This window comes from Balaenoptera borealis, assembly GCF_965194805.1.
Source record: "Balaenoptera borealis genome assembly, chromosome: 2".
Lineage (NCBI taxonomy): Eukaryota > Metazoa > Chordata > Mammalia > Artiodactyla > Balaenopteridae > Balaenoptera > Balaenoptera borealis.
In genome coordinates, this window is record NC_138867.1 from 161,042,632 (window position 1) to 161,059,783 (window position 17,152).

General features: G+C 37.8%; 1 protein-coding gene across 16 annotated transcripts in view; it reads left to right on the forward strand.

Moving 5' to 3' along the window:
* LOC309623755 (ELKS/Rab6-interacting/CAST family member 1-like) overlaps nt 1-17,152 on the forward strand; it is a 128,963-nt gene that overhangs the window by 82,385 nt on the left and 29,426 nt on the right. For 9 of the 16 annotated variants that reach the window (XM_082380925.1, XM_082380927.1, XM_082380912.1 and 6 more), the window contains 3 exons: nt 3,195-3,328; nt 4,099-4,749; nt 11,166-11,414. The exons of 1 other annotated variant lie outside the window; for it this stretch is intronic. In XM_082380925.1, coding sequence (XP_082237051.1) covers nt 3,195-3,328; nt 4,099-4,172 — 208 coding nt within the window. In that variant the 3' untranslated portion in view covers nt 4,173-4,749; nt 11,166-11,414. Of the gene's footprint in view, nt 1-3,194; nt 3,334-4,098; nt 4,750-11,165; nt 11,415-17,152 lie in introns of those variants that run through there. 6 more of the 16 variants (XM_082380911.1, XM_082380921.1, XM_082380917.1 and 3 more) reach the window with 4 other exon arrangements.

The window sequence follows — 17,152 nt, forward strand, 5'->3', positions numbered from 1 at the left end:
TAGAAAGCTACTGAGGTAGCCATGACCCAGAAGAGTAAAATAGAGAAAGAAACTCACTGAAGTGAGAACAATATTCTGCACGTGCTTTTCTAGCCCAGTCATTTAGAAACTACCGATGAAGAGCAAAAGTCTGAGAAACCAAATGTGACTCCTAAGAGGTAGAAAAGCCAGTAGATCTTAGGACAATGTCATAGGACTAAGGAAACCAGAGTTGGAATTGAGAAAGAACAAGGCAGCTAGAATTTTAAGGACCAAAATCACAGAGAGAGTAAAGATTCAGAGAACTGAGCTGGATTCAGCAACAGTGTTCCCTTGCAGTATTTTCCATGTATAAATAGGTAGACAAGGCAAGATGCTAAGAAGTCAAACAAAAGCTAACTGAAGTCAAAGCAAAGACTTAGTTGGCTCATAATGCTGAAGAGACAAAACGGGGGTTCAGAACCTATGAAAGATTTCTGGCCCAATGGAAAACTAATGATATGAACTAGGACATTGGAAGTCTCTACATATGTGTGTGTGTGTGTGTGTGGGTGTGTGTGTCTGTGTGTTAGGAAGGTTGATGCAACGTCTACATTGAACCTGATAAAGAAGGAAAATGAGTATGAAGTTGGTCCAGTGACTGAGGTGATGGTCCCCTCTGCTCCCTACCTAAGAATAGGAAATTCTCTCCTCAAGAAAATACAGTTGACCCCTTGAACAATGTAGGGGTTAGAGACGCTGACTCCCTGTGCAGTCAAAAATCCACATATAACTTTATGGTCGGCCCTTCTTATCTGTGGTTCTGAATCTGAGGATTCAACCAACCACAGATCGTGTAGTACTGTATTACTTATGGGAAAAAAATCCATGTATAAGTGGATCTGTGCAGTTCAAACCCAGGTTGTTCAAAGGGCAACTGTAACGTCATTCAGATTCTCTACAACTTGTCATATCCCAAGTCTGGTATTCATTCACTGAAGAACCACCAAGACTACCAAGAAAAGGAGAATTAAATGAATAAAAAACAGAATCAGAATCATAGATGACTTAAACATTAAAGTTCATACATATTTTGGTAAATGTTATCAAGTTCAAGAAAATAGATGACAAGGTGGAGAATTTAACTTGACAACAAGAAACTAGAAACTGATTGAAGTTGAACTGATAGAAATAAAAATTATACGAAATTTAAAACTCGGTAGTGGATTGGACACAGGTAAAGAGAGGTAAGTGAACTGGAAGATAGAGTAGTAAAAATATTGAGACTAAAGCATGGGAAACGAAAAGAATAAAAAGTACACAAAAGCGCACTTGAGACATATGGGCCACAGTAAACATTTTTATCATATGTGTAAACTGGAGTCCAAAGAAAAAAGGAGAGAGAGATTGGGATGAAAACAATATTTCAGAAATAACAGCTGAGAGTTCTCTAAAACTAAAAAGAATATATGGAGCCATACATTCAATAAGCACTAAAAAAAATGCAACAAGAATAAATACAAAGAAAACCACACCTAAGATCACCACCGTACAATTCATGAATAACAAAGAAAAACATGACATCTTAAAAGCAGCCCCAGGAAAAAGAGAGAGATTCCTTTCAAAGGAACAACACGATTAAGATTACAGCTTACTTCTCAACGAAACTGACTGGATACTAGAAAATAATGGAATAACATTTTTAAGTGCTAAAGAAAAGAGCTGCCCATTGGGAATTCTAGAGGCAGAGAAAATGTTGTTTGGAAGGAAAGATGAAATAAGGAAATTTGCAGACAGACAAAATTTAGAAAATATGTTCTCATCAGAACCGACTGAATTAAATTATAAAGGGAGACCCGCAGGCAGAAGGAAGGTTATCACAGATGAAAATAAGGACTTCATAAAGAATTATGTATAACAGAAAGGATAAATAAGTGGATAAACCTAAATAAAATCTAACTGCACAAAAGAGTAATAATAAAATATATCAAAAATTAGAATGCATTAAAAACAAATGGAAGAGGAAAAAAGTAGTCAAAGAAATTTAAGATCTCAGCATTGCTTGAGAAGCAGTAAAAAAGCTAATAAGTCATGGTACATGTGTAACTGCTACTTATGTAAAAATAACAAGCTAATACAAGGGAAAATGGAATTTGAAGAAATCTAAAAGGAAGAAAGAAGAGCAAAAGGAACATAAGGTGGGACAAATAGTAAACAAGGAGTAAACGGTCTGTAAGACAATACATTAACTGTAAATACTCAAATTAAAGGACAAGGATTATTGGAACAAACAAAAAAACCTAATTCTATGCCACTTACAAGAGACAAGAGTCAGACTGTAGATTAAAGGATTCAAAAATTATGTCATAACAATAAATACAATTGAAGATTTTTTAATGTTAACACAGATTTGAAAGCCAAAATTATCACTGGCGATAAGGCAGGATAATAAAACCCACTGTTACTTTACAAGGAATATATTATATATCTAAACTTCAATGCAGTATGTGAAGGGAAATTCCAAAAAACTAAGTCGAAATAGAAAAATCTAAATTACCTAGATCAGTAACATAGAACCACAACAACAAATCAGCAGATGATAGAAGATCTGAATACCATCATTAAAAACTCTGGCCTAAATAAAACCCTGCACCAACAATGATGGAATATATATATTACGCAGAAATTTTTAGGTGCACATGGCACATTTATAAAACTGACTATATGCTGGTTATAAAACAAGACTCCGAATAAGCAAGAAATTAAAAATATATATAACCAATATTTTACCAAAGAGTTGGATATTAAAAACATACTTCTGATCATTATGTAGGTCGAAGATAAAGTTACAATGGGAATTAGAATTTTATTAATTGAATGATAATGAAAATATGCCATAACAAAACCTGTGGGTCGCAAATAAAGCTGTGGTCACAGAGAAGTTTATGTATTCAAATTATATTCTCTAAATGTAAAAGATAACCTATCACCCTGAGGTAGGCAGCTCCTGAACTGTACCTGGTGGGGAAGGCAGGGCAGAACTTCAGGAGGCCAGCTGAGAGCACGGTGAACACCATGTCAGGAGCAGTCTCCAAGAAAGAGCATTTAATGTACAAAGGGATGACTAAAGTATATTTAAGAGCTAGCACCCTGACTCCTCTTAAGGATGACTTACGTTGCTGGGGAAAAAATAAGAAGTGCTCGATGTAGAAGGTGAATAACTTTATAATTCCCAGGAGGATCTTGGTACCAGGACCGCAGAATGAAGAACTTGGAGTCCCCGTGGCTAATCCAGCGGAGGGAAAAGGAGAAACACAGACGGGAGAGAAAATAAAGGGAACCCTTGGTGCTGCTGCAGGCCCAAGTCCAGGTATGTGCTCTCTCTCTCCACATCTTAAATAAAAGCCACCATGTTCCTCAGTCTTTCAGGTACTTAGAATTGCTCTTTAGAACCTGAAAATGGGGTCAGGTTTCCTGTCTGCATTGCTACAGTACAAAATAGAGGCAGGATGCTTGAAATAGTTCTCCATCTGGCAGAGGAGGCCTTGAAGCTGTGAGCCACTCACTGCGAACCAGCAGGACATGAAGGATTCTTGAGCAGATCTGAAGCTACTGGGAGGCCTTTCAGGAGTTAAATCCCATAGTAAATACTGTACCTTCAATGGCCTCTTCTCCCTCTCTGTCCAGTCTTCCTCCACGCGCGTGGGGGCCCAGAGGGGTTAAATGAGCACTCTTTGACTTGTACTTGATGGTCCCAGAACTTGACTTGGGCTTGGAGACTTCCATGAAAAGTCTGCCTTCCATCTGCTGGCTTGCGTTTCTTGGTCTCTCTGCTCCAGGCTAATTCCTTCAACCTGCTTTTTCCATTTCTGCCAATACTCCCCCTCTCCAGACCTTCCTAATGCTCTTCTGGGGCGGGAGGAGGCTTACTGAGGGCAATGTGTATTTCTAGAGGGAGAGGTGACCACATGACTTCACAGTGCTCGTCCCCTTGATTATTCAGTTTCTGTCTGGATTAGTCGTGGGTGTTTGTGCACCCCAGCCTCACCCCCAGGAGGCTTTAGAACACTGTCCTTATCTCAGCACTGAGCCTCTCTCTAGCCTCCTTCCCTCTCTCTCCTTACCCACCTTTACCCACAGACTCGCAGGCTTTCTGGACCTCTGAGGAACAGAAGCACTTCACAGAACCTCTGCTACAGAACCAAACATATTGAAATGACTCTTTACGAAGATATTGAAACAACAGAAAAAGAAGACATGACGATTGTTTCTCCTGAGGGTTCAGTTACCTAGGGGGCCTTTAGCAAACTTTGATCGATACATCTAACCCTTCCTTCCTTGGCAATAGTTGATCACACTGTGAGGAAAACAAGTTAGAGAATGGAAAAATAATATTTGGACTTCAACGAAATAATAAAAATGCAGGGAGTATCTTTGACTTTTGCAAGGTGAGAAGAGAGTTTCCATTTTGATTATTTGATGGCAGGAATCCCTTTTAAAACAGGGCCAGTCTGCATGATGCATTGAAAAATCAACCTTTTCAAATATAGCCATAACCCCCACAAGATTTCTTGATTTCTCTGGGGTCAGATAAACCATCACATTTCACAGTGGTGCCCTGTACATGAAAGTGATAAACATAATCTGGAAGCACAGCAGTGGCTAAAACTATGGAGCTGGCAGCCATTCGCTGAAATGATTTTTTGCTTTTAATTCATTGCATAAAATGCTCATGTCCAAATTCAGGCAGGTAGATCTTACCAACCATCAAGAGCTTCAACCCTGCTAACAGTTAAGTATGCACTTTTAAACCCTACTTTGACTGCTCCAGAAACTTACTGGTTTCTTTAATGCCTCTGTTACTATTTCCTTTGTGTCATTTTGTTTTTCTTTCAAAACATAGCTGTGTGACCTTGGGGAAGTTATATTATTTCCTTGAGACTTGGTTGCCTTCTCTGTGAATATCTGGGTATAATTTTAGTATTGCCCAATAGAATTTTCAGTGATAATGAAAATATTCTATATCTGTACCGTGCAATGCAGTACTCAATAGCTCCATGGAGCTAATAAACATCTTTGAAATATGGCAAATGCAACTGAGGAACTGAATTTTTAATCTTATTTTTAAATTTGTTTAAATATAAATAATGCCACGTGGCTAGCATCTGTTGACAGTACAGATCTACATAATATTTTAAGGACACTCTCCACTCAAAAACTCTACCATTCATTAACTCAGCCTAAATATTTTTGCCCTCTGACAAACAGAAAATAATTTATGCTTCCCTTGAAATTATCTGTCAAGACCTTTATCAGTTTGGGGTCATTCTATTCTTAAAATTGACTTTGCTTTATGAAACATTAATAATGTTGGAGTTTCCTGCCCTTGGTACCACCTTTGTGATGATGGGAAATATTGTGGATGATCAAGGACCATTTCAAGAGATCATGGAGAGAAACCTCCTCCTGGATTTAATTTCATTATGAGGATGTCAAAATGCTGAATTACTTAAAATAAAACCCATACCGTTTTTATGCTAAGTTATATTCTACATGTAGCTGGAAAAATGTTAAAAATATTTTTAAAGAACTGCACATCTATTTTTGAAGCTGATTTGGCTGTTCAAGGCTTGCTAGCACTTTATCCATCTCAGTACTATTTCACTTCGTAAACAAATGCAGTTGCCATAATTGCTGCATATGTGTCTCTGTGTGTTCCCTTCTAGGTTATATGTTTTTGAAGTTGGAAACTATAATATCACAGCCCCTATGTAGAGCACAATATCCATTGCTAATTCAGATTGTGTTTTAAGATAATGAGACAAAATTTAAGACTTTTATTATAGTCATAAACATCTAGCAAACCAACCAGAAAATAAAAGCTAATTTTCAATTGGTTGGCCAAGAACAAAAAAGAGAGGAATACCTAGTGCAAAACCATATCTCTAATAACTACTGTTGGATTTAGAGCACACACATGCTAATAAACTTATTTTAAAATAACTTCTTATCAAAGATTTGAGGTTGGACCTGAAAAATTATATCAGAAGTGAAAGGAATCATGTGGTCTGACCAGCCTGGATCACACAAAGTAAGTGTATACTATATATAAAATAGATAAAACTGCGAGGTCCTACTGTATAGCGCAGGCAACTATATTCAATACCTTGTAATAACCTATAATGGAAAAGGATCTGAAAAAGAAATATATATATATCTGAATCACTTGGCTGTACACCTGAAACACAACATTGTCAATCAACTATACTTCAAGTAAAACAAAACAAAACAAAGTAAGTGTAAAGGGAAGTATAGTTTTATAAATTCACCTCTGATATCCAATGGACCAACTGAAAGACAACAGAAACTACCACTTTCTAGGAGACAGGACACGGCCAGCAAACTAGGCCGTTACCCTCGGTAACGGTCATACCTGCCAAAAAATAGACAGACTAGCCTGCGTTCATGAATACATAGGAATTCTTCATTTATCTGGCATTATTAGGCAATGAGGTATTGTATGTTAGGAGAAGTTTTTTTTAAATGGCAAATTTAAGAGGAGTTATTTTCACCTTCACTCGGTAATTTTTTTCTAAAATTAAGAAATGTATCCACTGGTGTATCTAATATTTCCTTGATAACTCGGGGTCATCAGTTCAGTCAACATTTGCATGAATAATGCGAATGGAAACAAGACAGGCATGCTTACTGAAACTGAAAATGACATAGCACTGGCTGGAATAACTGATGAGACAGCAAGAAAAAAAAAAAAATGAAAACAAACCGTGCTCAAGAAACAATCAGTCAAGTTCTGACTTTCTGTACTTAGTTTCAAAAAGCGATACCACAAATCCCAGCGAGAGACTCCAGCATCATTACCTGTCTTTCTCCTTTGTTTCCACCTTCCTTTCCTTTTCCTTCTACCCTAGATTGTTCCAGGAAGTGTTTATAGTTGCTCGCAAGACAAATTCTAATACTTGCTTTCTCTCACGCAAACTTCACCATATGTCCATGTGATAAACAGTGTGGAGGTAAAAGACAGTTCATCACAGGGACATCTCCTATGAAAAGAAAATTAGAAACTAGCTTCTAAACATGCAGAGAGAAGGGCGTGGTGTCAGGCACTAATTTCCTTGCGAATTCCTCTCCCTTTCTAATAGACGTTCTTATTTACCCAGATCCCTTTTTATTGGTGTCCTATTCCAGACTGCTCCACTCCGCCCATCCTCATCCTGTAAAATACATTCACACTCTTTTGTGACCCTACTTATTTGCCCATTAAATAATCAATCATAGAACTGTCGGAATTAAATAGAGAGAGAAATTAAAACACTGGAGTCACTTGGAGGGTTTAAGCAGCTCCACCAGAAAATACCGGGCATGGATTTAAAGAGGCTGCTCGGGACTTGCGCTTGTCCAAGTTCTTTCTCAAGAAGTATCTGAAACTTTCTCAGGTGGACTGGAATTCATTGCTCTTTCCCCTCAACTCCCTGATGTCAGTGGCACTTTCTGGAGATGAGGTGGACTTCTCTGCCTACTGCAGAAGCTCAGTTCCCCCCGGGCCCACCCCCTGTCTGAAATCCCACACTTGAGGCCAGATGCCAGCCTTCCCAGAACATTCGTGGTCTCCTTTCAGGTTTTGAACTGCTCAGATTGAGTCCCTGTAGACTCTTTCTCAGCCTGAAACCTGATCTTCAACCCCTTTCCCTGACCTCGATGGTTACCTTCCTACTTTACGCCTCAGGTGCTTTAGCCATAAAATGATATATTTGCCCTTAATTCTGAAGTCTTCTTTCTAAAGCTCTACAATGTGGTGGCTCCTTGAAAATGTTTCTCTTGCTGGTTTGAATTCTGTAGAGAATTAAAACCACAGCTACTCTAAAAGACAGTAAGTTACGTTGGATAAGGAAAGTGGGCTTTTGTAGTTAGAGTAACAGGGATGGAAGACGACTTAGTATGTTTTAAGATACTCATAATCCATTCTCATGAGAGTCAGGGGAAGAAGGGGAAGAGAGTTAATAAAATACCAAACGATTGTGACAAATTAAGTTCACCAAGATGTAGCTGATCAGTTACTACTTGAATAAGCCACACATATCCAATTCAAGTTTTCCTTCTATTTTTCTGAGAAGGGATCCCAGTGAACTGAGTCCCATGTTCAGTAACTCCACGTTCAATGGCTTAGTCTTTAAAAATTGTTATGTTGCTGGAAGAAGAAATATTGCCCGTCAGTCCTAATTGATGTTTAGCTATCACACACATTTGAAGTAAATTTATTACTTTGCCTGATCTCAGTGTAATACATTCCAAAGGGGCAAAGAGCACACGAAAATTTATGGAGTCTCCATCTTCTACACTGAAGTGTGCAATAAATTACATATTATTTGGCCGTGAAATTCACAAGCCAAAGGAACCACACCATTAGCAATGTATACAGTGGTCAACAGCAGGTAATGATAATGATATAAAACAAAATAGACTGTGTATGTTGGCACTGCTGCCAATAAAGCAATCATTAAATGCATTCATACGCATCTACGTACGCTAGGTAAGCTCTTTGAGGGCTATTGCTATGAATTCGACATACCTGTCAGGATATTATAGCCCAGTTTCTATGGCCTGTATTCAAAGACGCTGAGAAAGGGTTCCTGTGGGTAAATTCAGACCTTTTCTCAATATAGAATTTGGTCAACATGCATTCTGAACAGCAAAATTTCACACTGCTTTCAATTTTCCTACACTAATTGCCACCTCAACAAATGCAGGATTAAGTATAATGGATTATAAGAAGTTAGAAAGGAAAGATGGAAGAAGAGAAGGAAGGTAGAAAAAAGGTGGGTATGGAGTACTTCAACATTTATGTAAAGAGTGGACCTAAAACTAACCTGAGGTTACCCTCAACTATTAGCATACGCTATAGAAACTTAAATGAAAAAATTTTAAAAACCTGCAAGGGAAACTCAAAGAGTCTTTGTTTTTTTTTACTTTACTGCATATACACGTCCATCTTAAATAGTCTATGTGCTTATATCCAATAAGAGAGCATTGTTTTGCAAGCCTATTTGGGTTCTATCAGCATGTAAAGGTCGGACAACTCAACTTGAGCAGACTTAGCCTTCAGTTGAATAATTGCTTCTTTCAGGTTGTGAGCATTTGAATTTTCCAGAAATGTTTCCCAAAAAATTAAAAGAGTCCTAGGACAGCGTCCTTTAGAAGTTTTATAGTATCAAGGTTTTTGGAGGAAGAGTATCCTTGTCGATTATCAACACAATGATTCCAAGCAGGTCAGTTTATGCTGAGAATATTACATAACAGAACCCACTTCACCTCCAGTAGACTGACAGTGATCTTCCTTACTTCAACCTTGTGCTTCTTAGTAAAGTTGAAAATACTGAGCCAAGAACAGACAGTGACAATGCCAGAGACCCAGATGTACCTGTAGGTGCCTTCAGACAAAATCAGCCAGCCAGGCTAAAGTCCTGGTTTAAAACATCCCAACATGAATGAATCTCAAGAACCATATGCTGAGCAAGTGAAGCCAGATCAAAAGGGCACCTACTGTAGTATTCAACTGACATGAAATTCTAAACTGGGCAAAATTCATCTCGAAAGATAAAAAACAAATCAGTGGTTGCCTTGGGGTGGGAGATGGGGATACTTTTGCAAAAGCCTAGGAGGAAACTTTCTCGGGTTTTAGAATTGTTATCTATCTTTATGGGGGTGGTAGTTATACAAATGTATACATTAATTAAAAGTCACTGAACCGTTAGCTAAAAATGTCTGCATTTTGTTGTATGCAAATGATACCTTAGTAAGGTTGACTACAAAATGAACCCCAAACAAAACAAAGCAAAAGAAAAACCTCTCAAGACCTCAAAGGAAATACACTGTTTTCTTCCAGGGTACCAGATTGGAAATAAGGCATTGGTCTGTTCTACCCTCAGATTATCCCTAGGATTATGTAGTCTATTTTAAAGCACTAGAGTCCCCTATCAGAAAAACTCACCCCATGTTTACTTACTTTGATTTCTTCTCTGCCTCTTCTCCCAACACAGTGAAGTCATTTACAGAAGAAAACCCAGCTTTTTCCAACCTTGCATCATCACATATTCTTTCCAAAGCTATTACCTATGGAATAAAATTTGGCTACACTTTGTAAAAATCTAGCTTTTTGAGCCTTACAAATCTTAACGGTTAACCAACTGCCTCCATTGGAATTTGGGGAAAAAATTATTTTGCAAATGAATAGCTGAGATTTGACATTTTTGTTTTTTTGTGATTTTCTCTTCCCCTAAGAGAGAAGTGAGTAGGAATGAGAAACACATACATAAAGAAAAAAGAATTATCTTGCTGCCTTTACATGGTTATAATTTATAGGAGGCCCTCTTCAACAATAATCTATCATCAGAATCAATAAAATATAATCTCCATGAAGGCCAGGCCAGGATATTTGTCTCTTTTTCAGCAGATTGCAATACAAACCAGATTCATGGATATGCTTCGTGATGATCTTTGTAATACTGTAACGGTTGACCATTTCCTCATGCCTTTTCACCTTAACTTAAACCTGCTTTTTCACTAATGACCTCACATTTCCTTCTCTATCACTTGGTTGTCGGCCTCTTTTCCAACTCCAACTCCAGCTCGCATTTCACTCTGGAACCAAAGGAAGACTCACACCTTCCTGCTTTTCAGTGATACCTCAAGGTCATTACCGTATTGCGATCACCCTGAAGAATAGCCAGACAATTGTTATTTCAGAGCCATCTGACAGTGTGTAGCTCTAAAAATTAACTAAGGACCGCATTTGTCAAAAATATCCTAGTTTAAGATTTTGGTAATACAGCAACAGTAATTCCGAAGTCACTGATGACAATCAGCGTGGGAAGCACCCTCCTTCGGGAAGATCCTTTGCCATACAACACTCTTTCCCTGTCGGGTGATAAGGAAGCATGGCCGTGGAAAGTAACCTTTTGTGGAAAGAAATACTTGGCTTCAAGAAGGCTTGAAGTTCATACGTTTTTCTTGAATTAGATTCCCCATTAATTACTTTAGCCACAAAGAGGTAATTATCAGAATTATGTAAGCGATTAAGGAGATGCTACTCCACATTCTTTCAGCTTGTTGACCTTTCTCACCTTATTTCATGTGGCTATCTGAAACATCAGTGATTTACATGTGTTTCTTTCTTTCTTTTTTTTTAACAGATTTGTGTGTGTGTGTCCCCCCATGATGAAAACATCATTAAAATAAAATCTCATGAATAGACTCTTAAGAAGCAGAGTCTACTTGAAGTCCTGGAAAATGTGAAAGCACTAATATTCATGGACAACTCTACACTCTGAAAGTTACTGCAAATTTTGTTGATCTCTATTTTGTCTAGGAGTTTTTCAAATTTTCTACCATGATCATTTGTTAGTTTTATCATTACATAATAAAGGCATTACATCATACAATCTTTTGTTATCCATTGCAGTTTTAAAACTATTCCTTTCCTTGTCCTCAGCAGATATGTCATAGATTATTAGTACACAAACAAACACTTTCAACGTAACAGTACTTTATAGTGAGAAAAACTGTACTGAGCTATCTCTATCCTAAGACAATGCACTAGAAAAGCACTAGGAATTCTTAAGCACTAGGAATACAGAGACGATCAAGGGGCAAGTTCCTTGCCTTCGAGTATACATAATCATTATAGCAAATGCTTAAATAGCACTTAGTATATAACTCACCACAGCAGTCTTATTATACTCCTTTTTAATAGGTGAGCAGAGGAAACCACAGGGAAGTCATAGGGTAAAGCCAGAATTTGAACCTGCGTAGACTAGTACTCTCTCCACGGCTTTAACTACTACGTTAAAATATATATATATATGAAAGTTATATAGATATATAGATATATAACTCCAAGTATTCCAAAGTTACAAAACACTTATCTACCAAAACTCAGAAAGGAGCACACAAACTTGCATAGAAAATAAACACGTAAAAGTTCATAAATAAACCACAATATAACCTGCTCCACATAATATACTGACTGCAGTGTCCTGGGCCTCTCCCATCCTTAGGTAGCCGGAAATTACAACAAAATAATACTTTTCACCTTTGGAAGCCACACCATCTCTCATACCAACCAACCAATTACTTGCTTAGAGAGAAGAGGAAATAAACCTGAATATCATAAATATATATATATATATATATATATATATATAGCATTACTGATGTAGAATCATTGTTTAAAGACAATAACTTCAATAGCAGAGGGAACTTTACCATTGCAGGCTTCAGATTACCTCTATATTTCTCAGATTTCGTGCTAAATCATAAAATGCCATATTGTGTCTGAAGCTGTTTTTTCAATAGTCCATTTTCTTAAATGGACTAGCAAAGCAGTAAATACTGAGGAACATTTTGGCTCCCAAATCCTAAAGCCATTCTGATTATGCCTGGGTGATCATGGGGACATCATTGGAACTACCAGAGGACTGGCTGAAATACCAGTGTTCTGGCCAGCTTATAAATTAGAAATTACGCAGAATCCAATTTTATTTTTTTGTTAAGTAATTCCTATGAGGCTTTTGGGCTGTCAGTGTAACGTCCTTTGATGTGTAATCTTTATCGATTAGATAGGGAACAATGCCAATCCCCGGCATAAATACTTTCACAATCTGACACTGAAAACCCACTGTAGGGCATAGGACCCGCAAATAGGATGTGAATCACACACACATCCACTCATTCAGACAATCCACAAATATTCATTTTTAAGTCTACTATATGCCAATAATGTACCGGGCTCTAAGATGCTAAACCATGCTAAATGCTGAAACAGACATACTCAGTTCTGGCCCTCCTGGAGCTTATTACCTACAGAAGTGCCTTCATTGTAAATGGTCAGGTCTCAGCCAATGAATGCTATTATCAGAAGGTGACCAAATGATAGAGCTTGCTTTCTAAACAAGCTCCACACTCTTTGCTTTCAACATTTTTGCTTTCCTTCAAGGCACATAATCCAGTGGTCAATTTCTCCCACTTAGGGAGGTTTGGGGAAAATTTACCCAGTGAACAATTCCTTGTGGCCTCACCCTTTCCTCACGCTCTCCTCTGTGCTCTTGAGCTAAAGAGACCTGGATTAAAGTCACTTGCTCTAACCTTATTATTTTAAAATACGGCTGCTCCTGCTTTGAGGATTTCCACTGGACCAACACGGTAGCAAAGCAGCACTGAATCAGAAGCAGGTAAATTTCAAAATGACAGCTCTAAAAATATCCACTTTCCTTTTGTTCTCCTCCTATCCCTTTGCTCTGAACACCTTTGCCCTGAGGCTTTGCCTTTACCCTTCTCTGATTACTGCTCCAAAAGGGTTTCCAAGAGCGGGGGAGTATTTATGGTTTCATTTGCTCCCAAGTCCTTGGTGGCAAAGGATGCTTGCTTCCTGATTCTTACTAATTGTGGAATTCACATCATTAACACAAAAATCATCATTTACAAAAAAACCAATTTCCTCAGCTTCCTATTTCTTCTGGGCCAACACTGAAAGAATATTTTCAAAGAAACAATATCCTCTCTCCTTTGCTCTTCTGAGTTTCACGTTCTTACCTCTAGTCTCATTTTCAACCCTTATTACGGGATGCATCACAAAAATAGAAGAAAGTTCTTTGTGCTTTCCCTGTACCAGCCAATTATTCTAATTTGTTCTGTCTCTAACGAACAGAATGCAAAATCAACACAAAGCCTGATTATGCGACCTCTTCCAAGGGAAAGGTCTGAGAGTTGTCTATTTACTAATGAAGCTCAGTGTGTATTAAGGGTTGACTGAGGCAATCATCAGGAATTTTCATCCCTTAAATTAGTGTTTTCCACCAGATGCACATCTTTCATTTAGGATAATATAGCTTTTAAGTTCAGGAGACAGCTGGAGAAAAGAAAAGAACAAAAGGTAACCAACACAACATTTTAAGTGATAACACAGTAACAGCTATCAACCTTCCCTGAGGAATTCAGCCTATTTTATGGACACAGTTTAGTACAAACTCATAAGAAAGCTAACAAAACCCAAAACCGCTTCACAATAGCGTAGAGAGGTAAAGGTCAAAAATTATTACTGCCAGGCCCAGCAGACAATGGCACCTACCGCAAAGAGCACAGGACAGGAAAACCTGGAAGCCTGTGTTCCAGTTTCGGTTATTCCTGTAAGCATTAGTATGATCTGAGTGAACTCAGCCTGCCCTGCTTTTTCCGTTTATAAAAACCTACATCATCCTCTCAGTAGAATGAAATGCCACATCTGAAAAGTTGCAGACCTCTTTAGGAAAGAAACAAAACCCATGCTTTCCAACCAAAATGGAGTAATTCAGTCAATGGAGACTTAATAAAAATCTGCCATAAAGCAATTGTTTACTTGAAATCTATCTTTTGTGGTATATTTATTGGGGTAAGGAGTGTAAGGAAATCATAATTAGAGTTACCAATTATTCCAGAAATCAAGGTCATTAAGTTCAGATTCCAACTTTGACCTTGACCCAGGCTTACAGAGATGTAAGATGTCCCAATACCTCATATCCAACATACATGGGAGAATCAAGGTATGCAGACAGATCCTCTTATAAATATCCCATATGTAGTGGTTTTCATACAGGGTCTCAGATTCGTTGCCGTTCTTCGCATCCAGATGTGGGCATTTTTCCCTTGAATTTGGGCAGGCTTTCCATGCCTTCAAACAATAGAGCAGGGGTCAGTAAATTATGGCTGGTGGGCCAAATCTAGGCCTCTGCCGGCTTTTATAAATGAAGCTTTATTGGAACACAGCCATGTTCCTTAGTATATGTATTGTTTGTGTCTGTTTTCACATCACAGCAGCAGAGCTAAGTAGTTGCAAAAGAGACTGTATGGCTTGTAAAGCCTAAAATATTGACTGTCTGACACTTTATGGAAAAAGATCTCCAACGCCTGCAATACTATATAATGAAAGTGATGCTATGTAACATCTAAGACTAGGTCATAAAAGGTCATGCATGATTTTGCATGATTCTCGTGGAATGCTTGAACCCTGGACACTCATTCTTGGGATACTCTATCTTGAATCCTAACTACCACGTTATGAGAAGTCCAAGCCACATGGGCAGCCATCTATAGGCACTCCAGTCAACAGTCCTTGTTGGGCCCAGTCTTCAAGTCATCCCATCTCAAGGGCCAGACGTGTGAATTAAAATTATCTAGATGATTCCAGCCCCAGCCATTTGAATCCTCATGAGCTGAGGTTTCAGACATCAGTCATGGAGTAGAGACAAGCCATCTCCTCTGTGTATTGTTTGAATTGCTGACCCACAGAATCTGGACACATATTAAAATTTTTGTTTATTTCACCACTAAGTTTGGACTTCTTTATTATGTAGCAATAGATGACTATAGCACTGTGTCTGTACACAGGAGATCTGCATTTCACAGAGCACATATTTAGATGTGAATGTTGACTGCTCAATTTCTAAGAAGAACGTATACACACATATAGGTACAAAATGTTTATGTATATGTAAATATTAGACCTATATAAACGAATCTATATTATCCATAAAATGAGGGGCCCTTGATAATGGCTAACATTTTTTTTCGGTATTTATTGTGTTCCAAGAACTGATAAATTCTTGCATTGTATGAATTTTCTCTTTTAACCCTCATAGCAACTCCCTGAGAGGAGTAATGTTATCTGTATTTTATAGATGAGAAAACTGAGGCAAAAACAGATAACACGCTCAAGAGTACTCAACAAGTAAATTTTAGAGTCAAGATTTGAACCCAAGTTCTCAAGTTTTAGATCCCTTACTCTTAGTCACCAAGCTATATACTGAGGAAGGGGATGAAAGCTGAAGCCATTACCTCATGCTCAAGAGGTTAGACAGAAACTTAGCAGGTATGGTTGAAAGAAGACAGGACTTGGAGTCGTAAGCCCAGAGCCTGAGTTATGAAATGAATTCTCCTCTCATCTAGATATAGGTTTGTTTTTAGAAAATGAAGAAGAGCACTGCATATTCTGATTGTTAATTTCTGTACTTAATGATGACCAAAGAATGGAATTTTACCAGGGAGTTATTTTGCAATGACATAAATTATTGATTCAAAATCAAACCTTTATTATAAATTATTGATTCAAAATCAAATCTTGATTAAGTCTCCATCGCATCAGAAGTCTCTCCCACTCTTCCTTTCTTTTTAAACCCTTTTCTGTCTACTCTTGGCCAAAGCTTGAAGCCTAATTTAACATTTGGAAATAAAATAATGAAATAGTCATCACACAGCAATTCCAATGCCTACTGAAATGGAAGGTCTAAATAATTTTTCAGATAATTTAGGAAATTAAAAATATTTACATCATAGATGCAAAGACAGAAGTTACTTGTGTAATAAAATAAATGGTGAGACAAAAAGCTTCTGGTCAAGTAGATTTGTTTAAATATGAACACTAATCTGAGTTCTACCTCTGTGCTAAAACCCAGTGACAGGTTGCATACAGCTTCTAAAGGGATAGTTCAGTGCGCTGGGTCAAATTCATGCCATAAAATGTGGTATTAGTAGTAGTACCAGAAGACAGAGTGTGACTGTCTTCTTTGGGACATAGATGAAGACGCCAAGATAGACAATATCAAGGACAAATTATGTAGAATAAGATATTATCTCAGTCCGTGGAACATGTCATCCAGGATAGAACAAGAAATAGATTTATTATCAAGTACATGAAGCCAGAGACAGTAAGCAATGAGTGGTAGTTGGTTAAAATAGACAGGTTTTAGAAGTAGAGGCACGGATGTGGAAAACAAACTTAGGGTTACCAGGGGATTGTGGCAGGGAGGCTAAATTGGGAGATTGGGACTGAAATATACACACTACTATACATAAAATAGATAACTAATAAGAACCTGCTCTTCTTATTAGCACAGGGAACTCCACTCAATACTCTCTAGTGGCCTATTTGGAAAAGACTCTAAAAAAAAATAAAAGTGGATATATGTATATGTATAACTGATTCATTTTGCTGTACACCTGAAAACTAACACAACACTGTAAATCAACTATACTCCAATAAAAATTTTTTTAAAAATAGGTTTTAAGAACGATAGTCAGGGAGCAGTGTGGATTGGAAAGACCTGGCAAGAAATATTTCTGCATCCTTAGAAAATGCTCCCCAAGTTGG